We start from the raw sequence: 19,659 nt of genomic DNA, 5'->3' as shown, positions 1-19,659 counted from the left end.
TAATTCATTGGTCCTGGAGGAGAAGCCACTAACTAATATCCAGTAGACAGAGCCTTTCCCAAACGTCCTCTTCCACTCCCATTCAGCATCCACCCCACCCCGATTTTCATTGCACTGGGCTTACAATTTTAGGGCACCATCTTTGCTCCCCTCATTGAAGTCAGCAGGGATGAGGAACCCGGCCTGGCTTTCAGTCTCTCACCACCTGCACCACAAACAAGGGGTCTGTTCACGTCAATGAGGGTTTTACAAGATCAGAGCCAGAGGCATTTCCACTGAGCTCAGGAAACGGTCCAGTTTAGTTTTTAGTCATTCAGAATCTCATGCTTAACATGTGCTACAAGAGCATCTGAGAAGTGTCAGGGACATCAAATCTCATTCCCTTATCAGCACAGTGCTGAGGCAATGGATTGAATTGGACGGTAACGCACAACGGGAAGTTCATGGCCTGTTCGGAGCCTAGTGATGACCTGTGCAATTCTAGGGTAAGTATCCTCGAATCAGAAGGGAACACACACTTGGTTATTTCTGCATTGTAAACCAGACTGCAGCATACATGGGCTAAAGTGTCAAATGATCTGCAGCCAGCATAAGGGAACAAGTCATCATTCCTGGGTAGCTGCAATGTAGCTAGCGGCATTGACGAAATGCATTCAGATATGGTTTGGGACTGGATCCCTTTGCTCATCCCGACTGCAGGGAGGGCTCTCAGTGGCAGAAGGGAAGTGAGCAAAAGGCTTAAATTGCAACAGACCCAGGCTGCCTTTGATGCACATGGAGCAATGGAGACTTTGTTAACAGGCAACTTTGGTTTATTGTTGGGGTTCTCACCAGAGAGTCCCAATTTGGCCTTGAAAATGGCAAGTCACTCCAGTATCCAGCTTCAAGCACAAGATTAACACATTCTACCCAAGCCAGAGAAGAAACCCTGGGACTCTAAAACATTAGCCGGAATGAAAACAAAGCAGCTGCCGGCGTGGTAACCACAAAGTCCAAGGCACTGCCTGGTCAGCCATCCATAAGATTCTGAACAGCAGTGGTTGGGGACAGCTCTTTGCCTTTCTAAAGGTTACAGCATAGTACAATAGGGGCCACAGACACTACAGTGAGACCATGGTGAGCTGCAGGGTCAGGGACTGGTACTGTAGAATATTATAGTAAACCACAATATTATAGATCTACACATCAGATATACACTCACATGCAATGTAAGGGTGGATTGCTGGCTTTACAGATTCTGGTTCGATTCTGAAGAGTGTTCTAAAGCAAGGCTCTTATTTTATTCAAGTTGCAAATGCAATAAACTTAATGGCTTCCGAGCAGAAAGACGGAAAATGACTCTCTCCTGTGCTTTCCTTCTTCACCTGCACTTACGATAGTGTTAAGGCTGCATTTGTCACGGACAGTACAAACAAACAAGAACACCACCCCTGTATCTATTATAGACAGACACTTTTGGCACAAATCTGCACTGGAACCATTATAAGCTCTTGGCACTGGGCAAGGACAGGGCTACTGTCCCCTGGGGATACAGTACAAGTGTTAATAACTCACTGTGAAGTTCATTTAGTCTATCTAAGTACCTGTCTGGCCGCCAGCACTGGACTATCGAGTTGAGGGCAGTTGGGGTGGAGAGGCAGAGTGGAAGGAGGCACAGTTTAATTAGAGAAAGCATTACCAAGGGACTCACTCAGGGGGGTCGAGTGGCAGGCAAACACTTCTCCCTGTCTCTCACTCCCATCTCCCATGTAAACACGGTCTCTGTCAGAGGGGGGAGGAACCTGGTCATTCTAGGCTGGAATTTCACTCGCCTGGGAATGGAGTTTCCTCAGCGATGAAAAGGAACACAAAGGCGCCACAGCTGAGAGCAGGGTCTGCGCTTCACCCGCACTGCCAGGAGCCGGTGCAAGTGGCTGGGATGTAACTGCCATGTTCTGGGCGCTAGGTGAATTTCCTCTCCTCCAGTGGAGGCCGCTGGGCCAGCAAAGCTCCCACGGGAAGGTGCACGTGCGGACCCATGGGTCTGGCTCATACTATCTGACTCAAGGAGGCAGAGACAAAGGCTACATTGCCTCCCCCCCGCCCCCCGGGGTCTCCACGCAGCTTTCTGGCTTAAATCAGGGGGTATCCGACACAGGTCAATCCTTCACAATCAATCCTCTCTGGCCCAGCGACTTCCACGGGAAAACGCTGCGACGGAGGTGGCTGGAGCTGCTCCACCGCCAGGGCTCCCACACAACCCCCGCTAGTGACTCCTGCTTCTCCAGACTGGCTCAGGAGTAGCCGTGAGCTCCTCAAAGCCAGGGCTCCCACCCCATTCCCTAGGGGGCTCCGACAGGTAGAAGATGGGACTGGAGTAGCAGGTGAGCTCCCCACGGCCCAGAACATCCCCACCATTGCAATCACACCCCTGCAGCCAGCAACAGCCCCACACTCACTGCAAGGCCCCTGCTGGCCGAGGCAGGAGGGGGCCGTGAGCTCAGTGGGACTCTTTGCTGGCTTGGCTCTGTTTTCTCAAAGGCAAAAGGAGACCTTGACTGAATTCTAAGCTAGCCGGAGAAATCGTGGCCCCTCTTCTCACTCATGGGCGCTGCGTGATCCACCTCCCACCCCTCGGCCGGCAGAGCGGGCCTTTGTGAAGTTTGTCGATAGATTCCCCCACCCCTCCCAATCATTTTAGCACATGGTCAATAATTTAAACTGCTCCACAGTTCGCTCCTATAAATAAAGGTTGTCAGGGTTTGAGATGGGACCGACTTGCTGGGCCCAGGACTAGCTCCCTTGCTTTCACACAGGAGGGAGACTTAAACCTTGGCACCGCCCATGGTGAAGTGTCCGTCTTGATTCAGCCGGGGTTGGTCATCTTTATCCAGCTGCTGCCTGGTGGCGGTGGAGACGGTGCCACGGCCCCGGACGGCAGGCTCAGTCGGTTTTCCACACCTTATTGAGGACCTTGACCACTTCATCATAGATGACAAAGACGATGGCCACATCCAGACAGACGCGGCCCAGGCGAGGGACGGTGCCCTTGTAGAACCTGCCAGGGGGAGGAGAGGCGAGGGCTGAGCAGAGCGCCCCACGCAGGCCTGGGCAAGGCAGAGTGTGGCCAGCTGCGGGACCAGGCCCACCCCCAACGCTCTCTGGCAGGGCAGGCAGCCTGGTGTAAAACAGCGCCGATGCCCTGCAGTCATACCTGGTGATGCTCCCACTCCACACCCAGCACGAGCACGGACCAGCCCAGTCTCCGCTGGAATGAAAGGGGCTGGGGAAAAGGCTCCTTCCCGGCTAGCGAATCCCGCACAGAGACCCCAACTTCTCAAGATTCCCAGTCAGGGCTTTCTAGTCAACTGCCCCTCTCCTATCACAGGATCCACTCTCCACACCTCCTGCTTCTTCAGATGCCAGGCCAGCTGCTCAGGAGGGGTTAGTCACCGTTGGCTTCCTGACTTTACACTAGCTGAGGCGCTGGGCCTGTGCTTGTGGCATTTGTAGAGAGGCTAATAAAATCCGCACAAGTCTCTCCCCCTGCCCCCTTCTCTTCCCAGTCCTCCCCTCCGTCATCTGTGCATCTCCATTCCTCTCACAGCCAGGCCTCGCTGCTACTCCTGCTGTTCACTGCCTTTCCTACGCCATCCCTTACGCCGGGGGCGGGGGGGGGGAGAGGAGAGAGACACACTCTCTCCCTCGTGTGCCCCAGGTCCTGCTCCCCCTTCTGCAAATCCTACCCCAAGGTGCCTTTCACACAGGATGGCGACAGATCTCTTTGCCGCCTACGGCACTGCTCCCTGTTTCACAATACGTGGCTGAACTGCTTCTCCAGCACGAGGCTGCAGAAGAGGAATCGTTCCTGTTTCTCTACGTTCACCCAGCCCTGAGCCCCCTGCATGGAAATGAGATGCCGGACTCACGCGATGGGCCCTTCGTATTTCATGATCTGGTAGGCGCAGTCCCAGGTGCTCTTGTACTTGTGTGCCTCGAGCCCCTATAGGAAACAAAGAGAAGGGTCACAGCTGTAATGGTGGCATCTATGCCACACAAGCAGTGGCTCTGCGAGATTCTGGAAGGGCTCTGGAGGGCTTCTGTTTACACAGCCGGAGCCGTCACAGCAGCAACGTCCAGGCTGACCCCAAGGTAGTGCTTAGACGTGGCCTAATCTGAATGGCAGTGGCCATGCCTGGGTCCCACAGCAGATATTTCTGGGTGGATGCCAGGTGTGTTCAGACCACTAAGGGGACTGCAAGGAGAGGAACACGCCAAATTCCTCTAGTGTAGGGGAGCCCTGGGCCTAGGAGTGAATCGTTTGCTATTAACTCAGGTACCCAGAGGGCAGCGTGACCACAGCCACGGAGCACAGCATTAGGATGGACGTGGGGCAGAAGTAGAATGGCCTGACTCCGGAACAGCATGGCTAATGTGGACATACGGCCTCACTGGGCCCTACAGTGGGGCTGCTCTCCCAGCAGGCCAGTCAACCCGGAGGTCATTCTCCAGGGCAGGCAGGGCCTTCGTGGGGAGCACTCTCTGTGTCAGCTCCTGCTCCTCTCTCAGGAGAGGCCATATGGCACTTAGCTACGTCCCCATTTCGGCGCTCGACCGAGCGGCCCTGGTCTCGATGAGGCCAGTAGACGTGGAGCGTCCAGAGGTGAGAGGCGACTGACGGGCTCACAGCAGAAGCCCAGGAGTGACGTGACCCCCTGCCGTACCTGCATTCTGGTTTTCACCACGTCCAGGGGGGTGTTGCCAAAGACGCTGGCAGCTCCGGCAAGGGCCCCAAATATCCCGGTGACAATGGGATTCAGGACCTTGTTGGGATCATCCCCTGGGAAGAAGGAGAGCAACACAAAGGGGCAGCAAGAGGTGGAGGGGAAGAGATTGGAGAGCCACAGTGGGACAGAGCCCGAGATAAACAGAAGGGCGGGAGAGTGCAGGGATGGCAGCGAGTCGCACCGCATGGGAGAGATGCCAAGGTTCCCGCGGGCTGGGGGTGGTGAAAGGAACAGGGAAGGGCTAAGGGGGCCAGAGATGAGCTGTCGCCAGGCGGGCGCCGGGAGCAGAGGGGCCAGGTCGGCTGTTTGCCGCCAAGAGTCATTTGCAGAGATTTTAAAGTGAAGCAGTCTCTTCAGATCCCACAGCTGTCAGGCAGGGAAGGGCCAAGCCTGGGCCAGTGCTAAGCCTAGCAGTGAGTGGGTGGGAAAGCGCCCCCTGGTGGCTTAGTTCTGAACAGACTCATGTGTCAAAAGGGGCAAGGCCCCCGGGTGCAGGGCCGGGGGCGTTAAGAGGGGGTGCAGGAGGAGATGCACCCGCCTGCTGCAGCACATGGGTAAGCAGGGGCAGAATGGAGGAGACGCTGCGAACAGACCCTATTATAGCCTCCGCTTACTTGCCGTCTGCATCCCACTGGGCTTTTAACCTAGGCTTCCCTTCTCCCCAGCACTGCCCTGCCCCGGGCCCTTCCACACTCTCGTGAACATGAGCAGTGGTGGGAGCGTTTTCCTCGGAGGGAAGAGCAGCAGCTCAAGTGAGGCTGGAGAAGCCAGAGCCCGGAGCCCACCCTTGTGCCGTAGGTGGCTGTGCAGCACGGGTCTCGCCCGCAGCGGTGCGGAGAGGCTGGGGCCAGGCGGCAGCGTGCCGAGAGAGGGGGCAGAGCGAGGGTACCTTTGTACCAGTTCCTCAGAGCGGTCATGACGAAGAAACGAATGGCCTGGTTCGATCCTTGTTTGAGGACAGTAGCAGTTAAACCCTGGTAGGTTCCCTTCAGACCTGCAGCAAGGGAGAAGAGGCAGCGTTAGAGGAGGGAAGCCGCGTGACACCACTGACCCCGAGCCCACGGGACAACCATCCCCTTTCCTCCATGCATACCCCCACCCCGGCAGGGTGCACAGCACAGAGCCCAGCTACTCCCCCAGCTCCTCCTCGCGCTCCACCCACTTGGCTCACACGTTTATTCAGCAGTAACAGCACGGGGGGGGGGGGGGGGGAATTTCCCCATGTTCTCATTGGCAGCGGGTGAGGCCTGCCCTGCATGACTTCAGTGGCCTGCCAGAAAGCTAGAACCACCCATCTTTTGGCCTCCCCTCCACTCCCGTGGACACGCTGCCCTGGCTGCGCTGCTTTCCCCCAGCCGGGCCGTGAGAGGAAAGGAGCTGGGGCCTGGGAAGTTGGTCTCCCAAGAGCCGTACCACTGGAGGGCCAAGCAGACACTTGGGCGCTGCTGTTTCTGGAGGGCCTGTACTGCTGGCTAACTGGACAGCTCACACACGTCTCCCACGCTGGTGGGAGGAGGCAGTTCAGAGCCCAGCCCCAACGGCCAGCATGGTGAGGCCCTGCACATTGCGTGGGAGGGTAATGCGGAGCGGAGGTGCAGGGTAACGCTGTCATGCCCAGGGCCCTCACCCTGGTCACGGATGATCTCCCGCACACCGTGGAAGAAGCCGCGGTACTTAGGTTTGGGGGAGCACTGGTCGTGGATAAACTTCACCTGGGGGGAAGAGAATGTTCGGACTTGTTGTTAATCCCAACCTGCAGGTGAAGAGACCCCCACCCTCAAGGTACAGGAGCCCAGTCAGATGTCTGGCAGCTGGGCCCTGCTCACAGATTCAGCAGCGAGGGTCGCTGTTAATCTGGGGGAGCACTGTACTGATGCCATTCCAGAGGGGAATGAAAACCCTGCCCAAGGTTTACCTGCAACTGCATGTGTTCACTCTGACTGCATGGGGAGTGTGCTAAAGGGAAGGGACCCGTGCAGCCTAGGGATTATTGGCCAGATGGAGGAAGGATTGCAGCTAGGAACACTTGAAACTCATAAGGGTCGGCACTTCGAAGGGGAGAATCTGGGAGTCCCAGGCTGGGACCAGCAAAGGGCCAGCAAAGCAAGAGGGTATCCTTCCCAGTGCTTCATCTGTTGGTAACCTGTGAGAGCGTCGAACTTCATGTCCATAAATCACAGTCCCATCCCCCTTACCAAGCAACTTTCAACCAAGGATCTCAAAGCATTTTGCAAAGGAGGGGCCATATATTGGTCCCCACTTTGAGGCACAGAGAGGTGAAGGGACGTGCCTGGGGTCAGGCAGCAGATCCGTGGCAGAGCTGGGGACTGACTTCTGCGGCCCAGTCTGATGCTGCTAATGGCTCTCCGCCACCTCTCAGGACTACGCGGAAGAAAATCATGCAAGTGGAGCCCAGTTTTTCAGCCCGCTCCCCGGTTCTAATGTTACACTGCGTAAGAAGCATTTGTGCCCAAATGTCACTCACTGAGGGCAGCACATTTTACAGAGAATGAAACAGGGTGCCCAGGCCATGCCTCATTTGAGAATCTGGGCCTGGGGGTTATAAAGCAAGGAGAAAAAACTGAACAACACAGGGGAAAAGAGCCGAGATAGTGAAGTCATTCACTGCAGGAGATACGGGCTCCAGGAAAAATCAGATCCTGTCTGATCTCTGGCTGAAGCTTTCCACCCACAGGAGAATCCAGAGGGAACGCCCATGTGCAAAGTCTTTCCCTGCACCTCTCACCGTTCACCACTGGGGAGCACTCGCAGCCCGTGGACATTTCGTCTGGGGCAGAGCACAAGTGTTCCCCCTCCCCATGTGCCACCGGGGGTGGATGGAGCAGAGGCTGTGCCCAACGAGACAGAGCCCAGCCAGCTTAGCTCTAGGGCAGAAAGCAGGCATCAGTCACCCCCAGAGCAATGGGGCTCCCTCCATGGCTTCCCCTGCCCCCCAACTCTGCCACACTCAGACCAGCTCCAGCCAGCAGAGAGCTTTTCTCCACCCCGAGGGATGGGGGGAGGGGAAGGAAAGAGGGCAGGCGACAGGAACAGGGGGCATGGGGGTGGTACCTTGATGGTCTCCATGGGACACACCACCACCACGGCCTCGGCCACCCCTGCTCCCAAGCCGCACAGGAGGCCGCGCTTGCTGTCCAGCTGGCCCTTCTCATCTCTCATGTGGTTGCTGAGGAACTCGAACATGCCGAACCTGTCAGGGGAGAAAGGCAGCCCCTGCAAGCCACCGGACGCCGCAGACGCAGCGAGATGCATTCCTGGTAGCCAGCCTCTAGCCCAGCTGGGCCAACCCGCAGGGCTGGCAGCTCCCACAGCACTCCACGGGCAGCTCGCTAGAGAGCCCGGGGTCTGGCCTCTGGATCAACCTCCGGGTGGGGCCGGGAGCACAGCGCAGGGATGCAGGAGTCGAGGGGGGAAAGTGCACTTCTGTGCCCCCCAGAGGCTGGTGCGGGGGCAGCACAACTCAGAGCAGGCTGGCTGCACTCGTTCCTGCCACACCAGGATGACTGCAGAGGCTGCTGTGGCTATGGCTGTGCGGGAGAGCGCTGGGGACCCCCCAAAGGAGGGGGAAGGGCCTTGCGAATAGGACTCGCTCTTCTCTCCACTTCCCAGTACCGGGGGGCAGGCTGCCGCACAAAGTGACTCCCCGGCTGAGCCCCTCCATCGCTCCTTGGCACCAGACACACCCAGTTGCCCTACGCCCATCTCCTGCACTCCCGCTGGGCTAAGCGCAGGTGCCCACACGCCATGCCCCTGGTGCACCTCCTGGGAAGGCACGAAGCCAGAAAGCCAACGAGAAGCGGGGCTGGTGGTGCCCAGGCTGGGACTGCTGACAGCTGTTAGCTACTGGTTCTTCTCTGGCGAGGGGTAGAGAGAAGGCAGCAGAGCAGAGTCTGCAAAGCCGCTCTCACCGGCCCTGGCATCCCAGCCATCTGCTCGGCTCGGCTCCCGAATCATCCCCTCATGCTCCAGAGAAGAGCTGATCTGCCAGGGCTCTACCTGCCACCCCCACCCTCCTGAACTGGCGCTGAGGGTGGGGACCAAACTGCTCAGAAATCACACGCTTTCCTCTGCAGTGGCTCCTCGCTGGAGCAGCTCTGGGCAGCAACGTCCCCCCACTCCCTACAGGGCCCTGCTGCTGGGAGGGGCTCAGGCTGGAATGGCTGGGCGCTCCTGGAAGAGCGGACTCCTAGCCGTGCCTTGGGGCAGCTCCCCACAGCACTGCCCACTGGCAGATGGGGCTCTCCTCTCACAGCATCCCTTAAGGCTGGTCCTGATCAGAGCCGGATGGTTTTCTCCGTCAGCCCCAAAGGTAGCAGCCAGCCAGGGACACAATCCCACCCCTTCCCAGGGAACTGGGCACGCTGTCCAGTAATGACTGGCCAGACCCCAGGGTCCACCTCCACGGTGACCGTCTGCAGATGGATACCAAACCTCCTTGCCCTCCAGCGGGGCCGAGCTGCCTCCTCACTTCTCCAAACATTGGCCCCACACGTGGGCAGAGGCAAGCGATGCCCCACACTCCACAGCAGGCAGCCCTCAGAGAGGGTCGCTCAGGGTGTCTCTGACTAACCCTGCACTGCGCTCCTGTGCAGGAGGTACATCCTGGCTTTCACGGCAGGGCCGTTCTGCGGAGAGGCCGTGCGGGACGGACCCCCAGCCTGAGTGATGGAGACTCCCTCAGCAGCGAGCGGAGGAGGAGGGGTCACTCCGGGAGGGCTCTTACAGGGTTTCTCATCCACTTGTTTGGGGGGCTGGCGGGCGTCAAGGAGCAGGACAATCACCTGGGCTTAGATTGCGCGTCTGCAACTCACAAAGCCTAACGCAGGCTTTCCTATGGACAACGCGTAAGACCTCAGCACCCCCCCGAACGCCTCAAGGGCGAGGCCGGTTGTCACAGCTGGAGCACCTTACCTCACGGCAGCCTTTGGGATGGAGCCATAAACCAGTGAGCTGAGGCCTCGATAAAGCCCCTTCACGCCATGGCCTTGGACAGTCTGCCTCACGCAGTCCGCTAGGGGAGAACACATGGAAAGGGGGGCTTAGCCAGCTGGCCGTCCACCATTCAGGCTCTCCCCGGGCCCTGCGTTCCCTGCTGAGCTCTGGGTCTTCCCCAAGGACATCGGCCAGGACCGAACAGCTGGGGCGATGTGGTGACCAGGCTGCAAACGCACCATCGGAGTGAACGTCTCAGCCCACTTGGAGCTGGCAGGGAACTACTGGGGGAAAGGAGCCATCCCCACGGGTGCTGTGCCTCCCCCAGCCCCTGCCGCCAGGCACTGATCGCCAGCCCCCTTCTGTGATCCCTAGCCCAGTCTCTCTGCACACGCGGCTGCCAGGCTCTGGACTTACCGATGCCTTTGTACCGGGGTGGGTTCGCTTTCTCATCCAGCTGTAGCTGAGTCTTCACGTACTCCGTAGGGAATGTAATGCAGATCTCAATGCCACCGGCAATACCACCTGTGGAGAACAAGGAGGGGGGAGATAGCGATGCTGTGCTGTTATCCCAGCCGCAGTAGCATCTCCCCAATGGGGACCCCCCCAGTCCATTTCTAATGGTCCAAGCCCCACCTTGCAGCACCTGGAGGCAGACCCTGGTTGGGCTGGGCTCCCAGGTGGGCACCTGGGTAAGGGCCAGATGTGCAGACGTGCCCAGCAGCCAACGAGCTCTTTGGAGCATCTCTGCACTCATCTTGGCGCCTACATGGCAGCACTTCTGAACAACGGCTCCTTTGCCAATCCGGCCGCTGGGGCTGACTGCTGGCTCCGGTGAAAGACACATTCTGCCCTCCTCTTTCTGTGCTGTCTGGACGGACAAGGCAGGGACCGGCTCTTCCTGTGTGTTTGTACAACGCTGAGCGCCACAGGACCCTGCTTTCAGTCAGAGCCTCTAGCGGCGACGGTCACACAGTCAGCATGCTGCCAGCAGAGGAGCATTTAGTGCCATGATTTTATAGCGCCAGATGAGCTTTCAGTCTGGCTCTGAGCAGTACATGGCAGACCACGGACGGTGCAGGCAGGGGACAGACAGCCACACACCAAGTCATGGACGAAAAGCCCGAATGCTGATCTGGGAACCAGGAACTCCCAGATTTCAACCCCAGCTCTGGCCACAGAGGGAGTCAGTGCTAAAGGCACGCCATGTAATCGCATCCCGCCTTCCCCCACAACTCGCAAGGTGGGGTGATGGTAATTGCCTGCCTCACAGGGTGGCATGAAAAGTCACGAATGTCTATAAAGCACTTTAAAGATGCACAGTGCTGTGTATGCAGACACCTATCCCCCCCTCCTCCAACTCTCTCCTGCCAAAGCCCTGTCCCGACTTCAGACCCTTCATCCATGCCCAGCTTCTTTCATCCCCCCTCCCGCCCTCTTAGAACAGTTTCCCCCTTAGCGCCCCTCCCCCCCCACCTCCTCCTCCTGGAAGTCCTTCTGCAGACACACTTGTGAAGCAATCTGGCTGCAAAGCACATATCCTGCTCCGTGTTTGCCCAGGCCTGTGCCTTCAGATTGTGAAATCCTCAGGCCAAGCATCCGTGCAGCTCAGCTCACCAGTTATACAGCCCTGTGTGCTTACCGTACTCCCAGTGTCGGGACTTGATTTCTAGACATGGAGACAAACTAGCACCAGGAAATTCTGGTCACTCTCTCACCCCCAGGCCAGTAGCTGTATTTGGTGGGCAAGTAAAAATGTCTGTGTTTCAATCAATCACCATGCGGGAGGAGGGAGCGGGGGGGCAAGTAGATGTAGGGTCTGGGCTGACATTTCCACAGCAATTTCACAAGGCAAATAGCCACCAGCATCACCTTTGGGTTACCGCAGCACAGAACTGCTTGGATTTTCCCTACAGTGTTGCTATTACAGGAGTTTAAAGTCAGACCCCGCATACACACTTAGCACCAAGTCTCTAGCACCCCAGTGCCCCAGCCTGAAGGGACGGGGCCAAGGTTCTAGATTAAGGCCACAAGCGACTATTTGATCATCTAGCCTGACCTCCTGTGTATCACAGGCCACAGTTCTTCACCCAGTTACCCATGCGCTGTGCCCGGTGACTGAAGCAGAGCTTCCAGAAAGGCACCCAGACGTGATCGGATGTCACGGAGACATGGAGAATCCACCACTTCCCTTGGTTCTTCATTCCAGTGGTTAACCCCCCCCCCCCTTGCTGTTAAAAACTGGGGCCTAATTTCTAATGGGAATTCGTCTAGCTTCAGCTTCCCGCCATAGGTTCTTGTTCTCCCTTTCTCCGCTAGATCAAAGAGCCTTCAGTACCTGGAATTAACAGATTAACTGCCCCCAAATCAGCACTCCCCCCTAAAAGCAACACGTTAATGATAAAATCTTCCCGCTTGATTATAAAGCAGGGCGGTCTCCTCCTAAAGACGCCACCTGGGCAAGTCCCTGCCCCCAAGATCACCTGCTGCCTGCACAGCTGGCTCTAGAGATTTTCTTGCCCTAAGCAAACGTCCATCCCCGTTGGCCTGCAGTGACCCACCCAAAGGGCTACTGAGTGTCCCTCTGCCCTAGGGAGCCAGCATGGGAGAGCTGACCACGCCTGCCTTCCGCTCACTAGCCTCACGACACTGGTAAACCCCTTGTCTGGGCACTTCTTCTGTGGTTGGGATTATTCTCTGGCAGGGGCAGGATTGTATGGGGATGTTTTACAACAGGAAAAGCCTGGCCCGTGATTCTTGTGGAGGAGGCAGGGTTGAGGGACAGCTGAGATTCCACAAGTGCCATTTAAATACAATATGCAACAAATGCTTCAAGGGGAAAACCTGCCACACCTGTTGTAAAATAGAGGCATTGAAAGCAGGAAGTCCGGAGTGCTAATTCTAGCTCTGCTACTAACCCGCTGAGTGTCCAATGTTCTTCTTTATTTCTACTAGGCTGATGCTGAGAGGCTCCACCTGAGGTCAGGGCCTCATTGTGCTAGGTGCTGTACAAATACACACAGAGCCAGGGGCTGCCCTGAACAAGGCAGACAAAAAGAAGAAGAAAGAGATAGGGAGATGGGAAATGAACCACGCCAGGTTGCACAGCAACTCAGCCACCAGACCAGGAACAGAATCTGGGTCTCTTGACTCCCAATCTGGTTCTCTACCCACTAGGCCACACTTCCTCTTCTACCCAAGTCACAGCCTCATCTGTGCCTCAGTTTCCCTATCTGTGCAAAGAGGATAGATATCTCAGTGCCCCATGAGGTAGGTAATTAGTGGCTGCAGCATACTGCTTAGTTGGAAAGTGACAAATAATTACTGCTATCTGCCAAATTGCAGAATGATTAGCTAGGTCAGGACAAGAACAAGAGAAGCATTAAGCCAGAAAGAACCCAAAGAAGAGTGGCGCAGAGAGCTCTTCTCCAGACACAATCGTTGCAGTAAAGCGTGAGTGCTGGTGGGCCCCGGCTCCAGCCCATCCACAGCACCAGGGAAGAGATCAGACTATGCTGCTCAGGGCCCTACTTAGAATTCTCCCCATACTCAACACAATAGGGGCCACGTGACCGTGAAATCCTCATGGCAATCACGAGCCTTGCTGGGACAGGCCAGTTTTCTGTTCCCTTCTCTCCAACACTGCGCCAGCCCGCACATCACAGCAGCTGTGCTTCGTAAATGTGACGAGAGCGTAACACTTTCACACAACAGCTTACTGCAGCTCGCCCACTGCAGCTCAGGCTGGCCTCAGGGAGTCACATACAAAGCCTGAGTATTGACTGATACAGAACGTAAGGGGGTGGGGGAGGAATTCGGCAAAGGAGAAGGGTGTTAGCAGCTCAGATCTGCGAGGAGATGGAGTGAGTGAGGCGGAGGGATACACTGAAGCTGTAGCAGACAGCAGGCAGTGCAGGGAAAAAGGTTCTAGCACGCAGAAGTGGGGTCAGAGAGACAAAGAACAGGGAGAGAACAGACAAAATGTCCCGTTCACCACGGAGAGGCCTCTGACTGTCCTGGGTTAAACTCTTGCTTCGCTGTTTTTAAGACTGCTGGTGTTCTATCGGCACCTGGGAACTTAAACGCCATCCTTGGGGTGCTTTTTATTTTTGTGGTTTTTGTTTAAAAGGTGAAAAGGGCCTTGTCAAGTGGAAGTTTTGTGTAATGCTAGCCTATGTACAGTGATGTCTCACTCCTTGTTTCTGGTGGTAAGACGTCTTTTACACTATTCCCGCTCAAGTTTTTAGCCTGCCACCCCGAACGGCGCAGACTGGGTATTCTTTGTACCACGCGCTCTCACAACCCCCTTCGCTTCCCAGACTGTAAGGTGTTGAGAGCCCTGCTTGCCTCAACACACTGAATGATCCCAGACTGCCATGCACACCCCGCAGTGCTATACAAGTGATCAAATACCACAGCCCCACCAAGAGCTTGGAGGCCAAACGCTGCCTATGGAGCACCTGTGCAGCTCTCACGGCAGTCAATGGCAGTTGCGAGTACATGACGGAAGGCAGAATTTGGACATCCAGCAGGATGTGGGAAAAGTGCAGCTCCCTGCTGCTATGTTTTTAGCATTACAGAGAACGGGAACCTTGCACTCAAGTTTGGCCCCCAAGTGCCATGGCTGATGCAGATATGCAGAGCCAGAAGGTCAGTGTAACTGTAAATAAGCCTGCACAGCCTTTCTGGGGTGAACTGGCATCGAGAGCAGTGGGACGTTAGCTTGCTTTGAGTGGAGTGGTTTGAAAAGGGAGTTTCCCTTTCAAGAAATTCCACAGACTTCAATGTGAAGAGTCACTGACATCCAAGCAGCTTGCGACGAGAGAATTTCGGGTCAAGATACATTTTTCACAGACCCCTAAACTCTTCTGGAGAGAGTCAGCAGATCCGGCTTCCATGCAACATAGCCAGGTATTTTCGCAGGCTGATTTAAGCAGGGCGAAGTAGACCGGTTGAGGATGAAGTGTCAAATTTCACCCTGAATTCACTGGATTGTTGGCACTGTGTGTCACAACTGGAACAGCTCTTTTATTACTGAGGAGTATTAAAATAGCTATGAAATGGCTGAAGAAACACCCCAGAGTAGCAGGGGGAAGGGGAAAAAAAAGAAAAGAAAAGAAAAAGCAAGCCTTTCACCACTGCCCAGGGGCAGCAGCATATGTATAAAAAGCATCTGCAGTATTTTTCCTATAATAGTGATTCTCCAACAAACAACCTTAAAAACGAGCCTGGCTCAAGACACAAGGACTCCTGTGCCTGGCTTAGTCACCACAGGCTTTGCATTCAGACTGCACTATGTCCCTTCAGATGCATAAACAGACACCCCAGCAAGCCTGCACAGAACCGAGCCTGAATCCACATGCACTCCCTGCCTCTTTAATTTGGCTCTTTTCAAAAGGCTTGGTCTCTGCTTGAAGTTTAGACTGACATAGCTACATTGTTCAGAGGTGAAAATAATTTACACCCCTGAACACCAGAGCGATGGCAAACTAACCCAGTAGGGAGACAGCTACATAAATGGCAGAATGCTGCCATGACTAGCTACTGCTGCTTGGGGAGATGGAAAGAGGTTTTCTGTTCCTGTGGGTGAGCCATTGCTATAGGAAGCGTCACGGTAGGACTGCTCCAGCAGCATACCACAGCACTATGGCATGCCACTCCAGCGCCCGGAGCACAGACAAGCAAGGAGCGTAATTTGACTCCAGACTCCCTTTGCACAGAGTTCAAGATCCCCAATCACATTCCAGCTGTGAAAAGCATGGAACCAGACAGCATCCAGGATGGGCTCACCCTTCCCTGGCTTTCACTCCCCTTCTACACCCCACTCAAACTACTAACTTGTCCACTCGCTCTCCTGACTCTGCACAGCTCTGCCCCAGCTGCAACTTCTCCCTAACCCACACCTACTCCCTGTGTCCCAGACAAGCTCATCTCCTCACCAGGCCTTCCATTTCCTTCGCCTGGTCAGGATTTCACGCCTTCTTCTGTGCCAGCCTGTATGCCAGTGGCCTCAGTGATCTTCAAGCATCCTCACTTCCTGCCTTACTCCTGAAGGCTCATCTGTCCTCTGAAACGACCCTGACTCAGAGACCCACCCCACCCTGCCCCTGCCCCTTGTGCCTTCACGCTGCAGGCTCATTTGTGGGGCACATTTTACCCACTGCACAATGCCATGTGTGTCTAGGGGCTGCCCTCAGTTACACCTGGCTCTGTGGGGCATGGCAGCAACACACCACTTACCCACGACTCCGAGATACAGAAATAAGGTATGGGCCCCCCCGACTACCCGGGGCAGAGGATGGGAATATCACAGACAGTGCAGCCAGCGAGCTACGTGGGTGGGAGCTCCAGAACAAACACGCTCCTAGATGGGGGAAGAGCGCGCCCGTGAAAACATATGAAGGGGCACTTTGTCTGCACGCACACCTGCAAGAATGAGGAAGTGTCTTATCAGCCTGTCTGAGGTAAGTCACAGGGAGACAGAGGAGGAGGAGAAACCTAAGAGCCCTGCAGATGTGGCCCTCAGCCCCACAGTGTCACTCATGCTAGTGAGAACGCTTGGGGATCAGCACTAGGACAAGTTAAACACTCACATCTTTCAGCCCTGGGGATCCATGGAGATAGACCCACATGATGGAGACTGAACACTGCCCGACTCCGCCCCCCCGCCCCGCCCCACACCAGCCAGCGGTGTGCACACCCTTCAGGTGGAGAGGGGGCCAGCTCTTGCTGCTGGACTCCTGGCCTGATCTTTGATTGACTCAAGATTCAAAAGGGCCCAAATTCAAGCTTGCAGAGTCTGATGAATGGCCCGGGGTGGGGTCACCCCGGAGATGGGCATGGTCCTAGGTGCTTATTTCTCCTCCCCAGCTTTGTGTGAGTGGAGGAGGCTGTGATGTGCCTACACAGCTCAGTCCCACACCCTCTCTCTCTCCTGCCGGGGCAGAAACCTAACTTCCCTTAGTGCCCCAGTCACTTCCCCAGGTCCCTTTCAGTGCGGCTCATTCACAGAGAGCAGCTACTAAGCATGACTCAGCAGAGAGGGGCACTGCCAATCACTGGTCGACCAGCTGACCACACAGACAACACCCCATGAAAGGAACAGGATCTGCTGTGGCTGGGTAGTTGCGAAGTCAGCAGGGATTTGGCACGGCTCATGATGGACACGGTCATGAATGGCCCAGAGGGAAAATATTCCACAAAGAGAAACTTCTCTATGTGGGCTGGCTCTGATGGCAAATTTTATTCTGCTCTGCAACAAGAATAAGGAACTTGAGGTTCGGTCTGTGCTTATTCTGCTGACTTGGAGGAGAGGCAAACAGAAGGCAGACATCCAGTGTTAACAGGACAGGGAGGTAAGGTGGGTGTCACAGGGTTCAGAAGGCTCCCACCACTGTTTAAAGTCACTGCCTATAGCAGAGCAGCAGCTTTCAGCCTTTCGGGACAACTGCAGTAGACAGTGCCCTGAATCTCCCATTCGGACGTGTGGTTTTCTCCCAGATGAGAGTTTAAAGCAGGCCAAGTTCTGTAATAAAGTAACAGAACCTAGCTCTTATACACGGCTTTTCAGCTTTAGATCTCAAAGCACTTTACAAAGGAGCTTTGAATCATTATCCCCATTTCACAGATGGGGAAACGGAGGCACAGAGCAGTGAAGTGATTTGTCCAAGGCCACCCCACAGGCCAGAAGCAGAGTTAGGAGTAGTCTCCTGTCCAATGTTGTAGCCACTAGACCACACTGCCTTCCCTGTGGCAAAGAGTCTGCATTGCTGAGCAGGGGCAGGTTCACTGCTGTGGGGCTCAGCACACAGACTCGCCATTAAAGGTGGGGAAGGGAAGCACCAATACTGGAACTATGGCTCCCAACCAGTAGCACACATTTGAGAGAGCACAGTGCTTGAAGGATTCAGTATTCCATGTACAGTGCAATTCTTCCCTCCATCTGAGCATCACTGCAGACTTCATAGGCCCCGTCCACCCTCTTCTCCTAGACTTTAGGGCAAAATTAGAGGCAACTTTTGAAAATTCAGCCGCAACCTCAGCAGCGTTACATTACTGCCTCCCTCACTGACAGGCTTAACTGATCCAGATTTGCCAATTCCGGGGATGTTTGGGTTTTTATTAAAGCCCCAGCTCCAGGAGGCATGGGATTACAGGAGACACTCAGGTTTTTTTTGGTTTTTTTTTTTTTAAATGTAGATTTCCAGCCCTCATGACCTCAAAAGGCTCAAAATCCAGAAGGCTGATAAAGTAGTACTTCAGAGGTTTTAAAATCTTGGGTGGGTCTTTGTGTTTTTTTTTTCTTTTAAGAGAACCTCTTGGTTTCTAGAGCTGACACATGATATGGGGCGCTGGGGGTTGGCAAAACTGCCCATTCATATTTGCAATGTGCTTCGGACTCCTCAGAAAGAAGTTGCTCTGTCAATGCAAAGTATTGGTATTACTCCAGACATTCCCCACAAGCTGACATGCAGAAATCAAATATTGTGAGACTCATGATAAAACTACATGACTTGGTAACACGGGCAAGAGCCTTAAGTGTGTGCCAAACCTCAGGCCCTACACACTTAGGCTGTGGTTCAGCCAAAGATAACTGAGAGCTTAAAGCAGGTTACCTTATCTTGTATCTCTTCCAAGCTAGAGTAACTAGAAGAAGGGGACGGATCCCCTCCCAGAGATACCGACAGAGTCACGCCTCCCTGCATGCACAAACTCACCCTCTTTTTAATTACCGGAGAAACCAGTTTCATACTCAAACCCGCAAAAGTACAAGCTTCTTTTCCACTCACCCAGGAGGAAAATGGCAGGCAGTGCCTTTCAAACAACGAGAGGAATGCAGCACAGCTATCCCCTGGAGATCAGCCCCCCAAAGTCTCTTCCCTCGGCCAGGCAAAACCTGCAGTAGGAGGAGCACCTGCTCCTGAAATCAGAACGGTCAGATCCATTGCTGGATCTCATCAGCCAGGGGAGAAGTGGACTAGTTTGGTTCATCGTGGACTACAGGTACCTGGAACCTCCCTTGCTAAAGTAAGACAGTCTCCAAACAAGTCTTGGGGCCATAGTTAACTTGTGCAAAACTGCTTGGAGTCTCAGCTGTTTTGGGATAGCGATCGTGTGAGCCACTGCTTAACCAGGAGACTATTCATGCACCTGGCCCATTCTGCCCATTCTTTCGCACCCCGCACCGGATGGCAGATTAGTGAAAGCAGCACTGTCTTCCCACTTGCACCCATTTCCTGACTGCCCCATCCCAGATGTGTGCCTTGCAGAGCTGTATGTCAGTACTGAATTTGGCCTCCACATCTATTGTTTTATTAGGAAGTCATGGGGACATGTTTCTTGGATAACACAATGGAGAGGGCCCACGCAGACTGATCCCCAGCCTAACTCCACTCACGTTACTCTGGGGATGAACTGGGCACAGACAGCGTCAAAAAAACCCCAGCACATGACGGCAGCCTGGGAGGTTTAAGTCTGTCATCCTACAGCCTTCCTGCTGTCTCCCAGGGCTGCTGTTTACCAACTCTGCTGCTGAGTTCAGAAATAAACACTGCTCTGCCTGACAGGGGCCAGACAAAGGCTCGTTTGCATCCTCCTCCGAGAAGTCCAGGGAAATGCAGGGGTCCAAGGATCTCCTGCCTTGGGCTATGGGAACACTGCAGCAAGTCCCCCGCACAGCCCTGCTGAGGCTGTTCACTTCTCTCGCTGGGGAGAACGTCCAGCCCCCCCCCAGAGACCAGGCGGGCGAGGTGATCTCTGATTGCACCAACTTCTCTTGGTTGGAGAGACAAGCTTTCGAGTTTCCACAGATCAATTCTTCTAGTCCAATAGCAGATATTACCTCACCCACCTGGTCCCTCTAACATCCTGGGACCAACACACAGCCCTGTAAAGCACATTGCTGGAGAACTCTGCTCTGACTGCAAGAGACAGCAACAGA

At 55.0% G+C, this 19,659-nt stretch overlaps 1 protein-coding gene across 1 annotated transcript in view; it reads right to left on the bottom strand.

Annotated features, from left to right (window-relative positions):
* Positions 1 to 2,167: 2,167 nt before the first annotated feature.
* SLC25A1 (solute carrier family 25 member 1) overlaps positions 2,168 to 19,659 on the bottom strand; it is a 32,584-nt gene continuing 15,092 nt past the window's right edge. The window contains exons 2-9 of the mRNA XM_067539916.1: positions 10,137 to 10,244; positions 9,699 to 9,798; positions 7,839 to 7,977; positions 6,394 to 6,478; positions 5,656 to 5,760; positions 4,704 to 4,819; positions 3,909 to 3,982; positions 2,168 to 3,037 (exon numbers count right to left, since the gene is read on the bottom strand). Of these exons, the coding sequence (XP_067396017.1) occupies positions 2,923 to 3,037; positions 3,909 to 3,982; positions 4,704 to 4,819; positions 5,656 to 5,760; positions 6,394 to 6,478; positions 7,839 to 7,977; positions 9,699 to 9,798; positions 10,137 to 10,244 (842 nt within the window). The 3' untranslated portion in view covers positions 2,168 to 2,922. The remainder of the gene's footprint in view (positions 3,038 to 3,908; positions 3,983 to 4,703; positions 4,820 to 5,655; positions 5,761 to 6,393; positions 6,479 to 7,838; positions 7,978 to 9,698; positions 9,799 to 10,136; positions 10,245 to 19,659) is intronic.

This window comes from Emydura macquarii, unplaced genomic scaffold (genome assembly GCF_026122565.2).
Source record: "Emydura macquarii macquarii isolate MOO-44397 ecotype Brisbane River unplaced genomic scaffold, CSIRO-AGI_Emac_v2 contig_554, whole genome shotgun sequence".
NCBI lineage: Eukaryota > Metazoa > Chordata > Testudines > Chelidae > Emydura > Emydura macquarii.
This window is presented reverse-complemented; position numbering and strand designations above follow the sequence as displayed.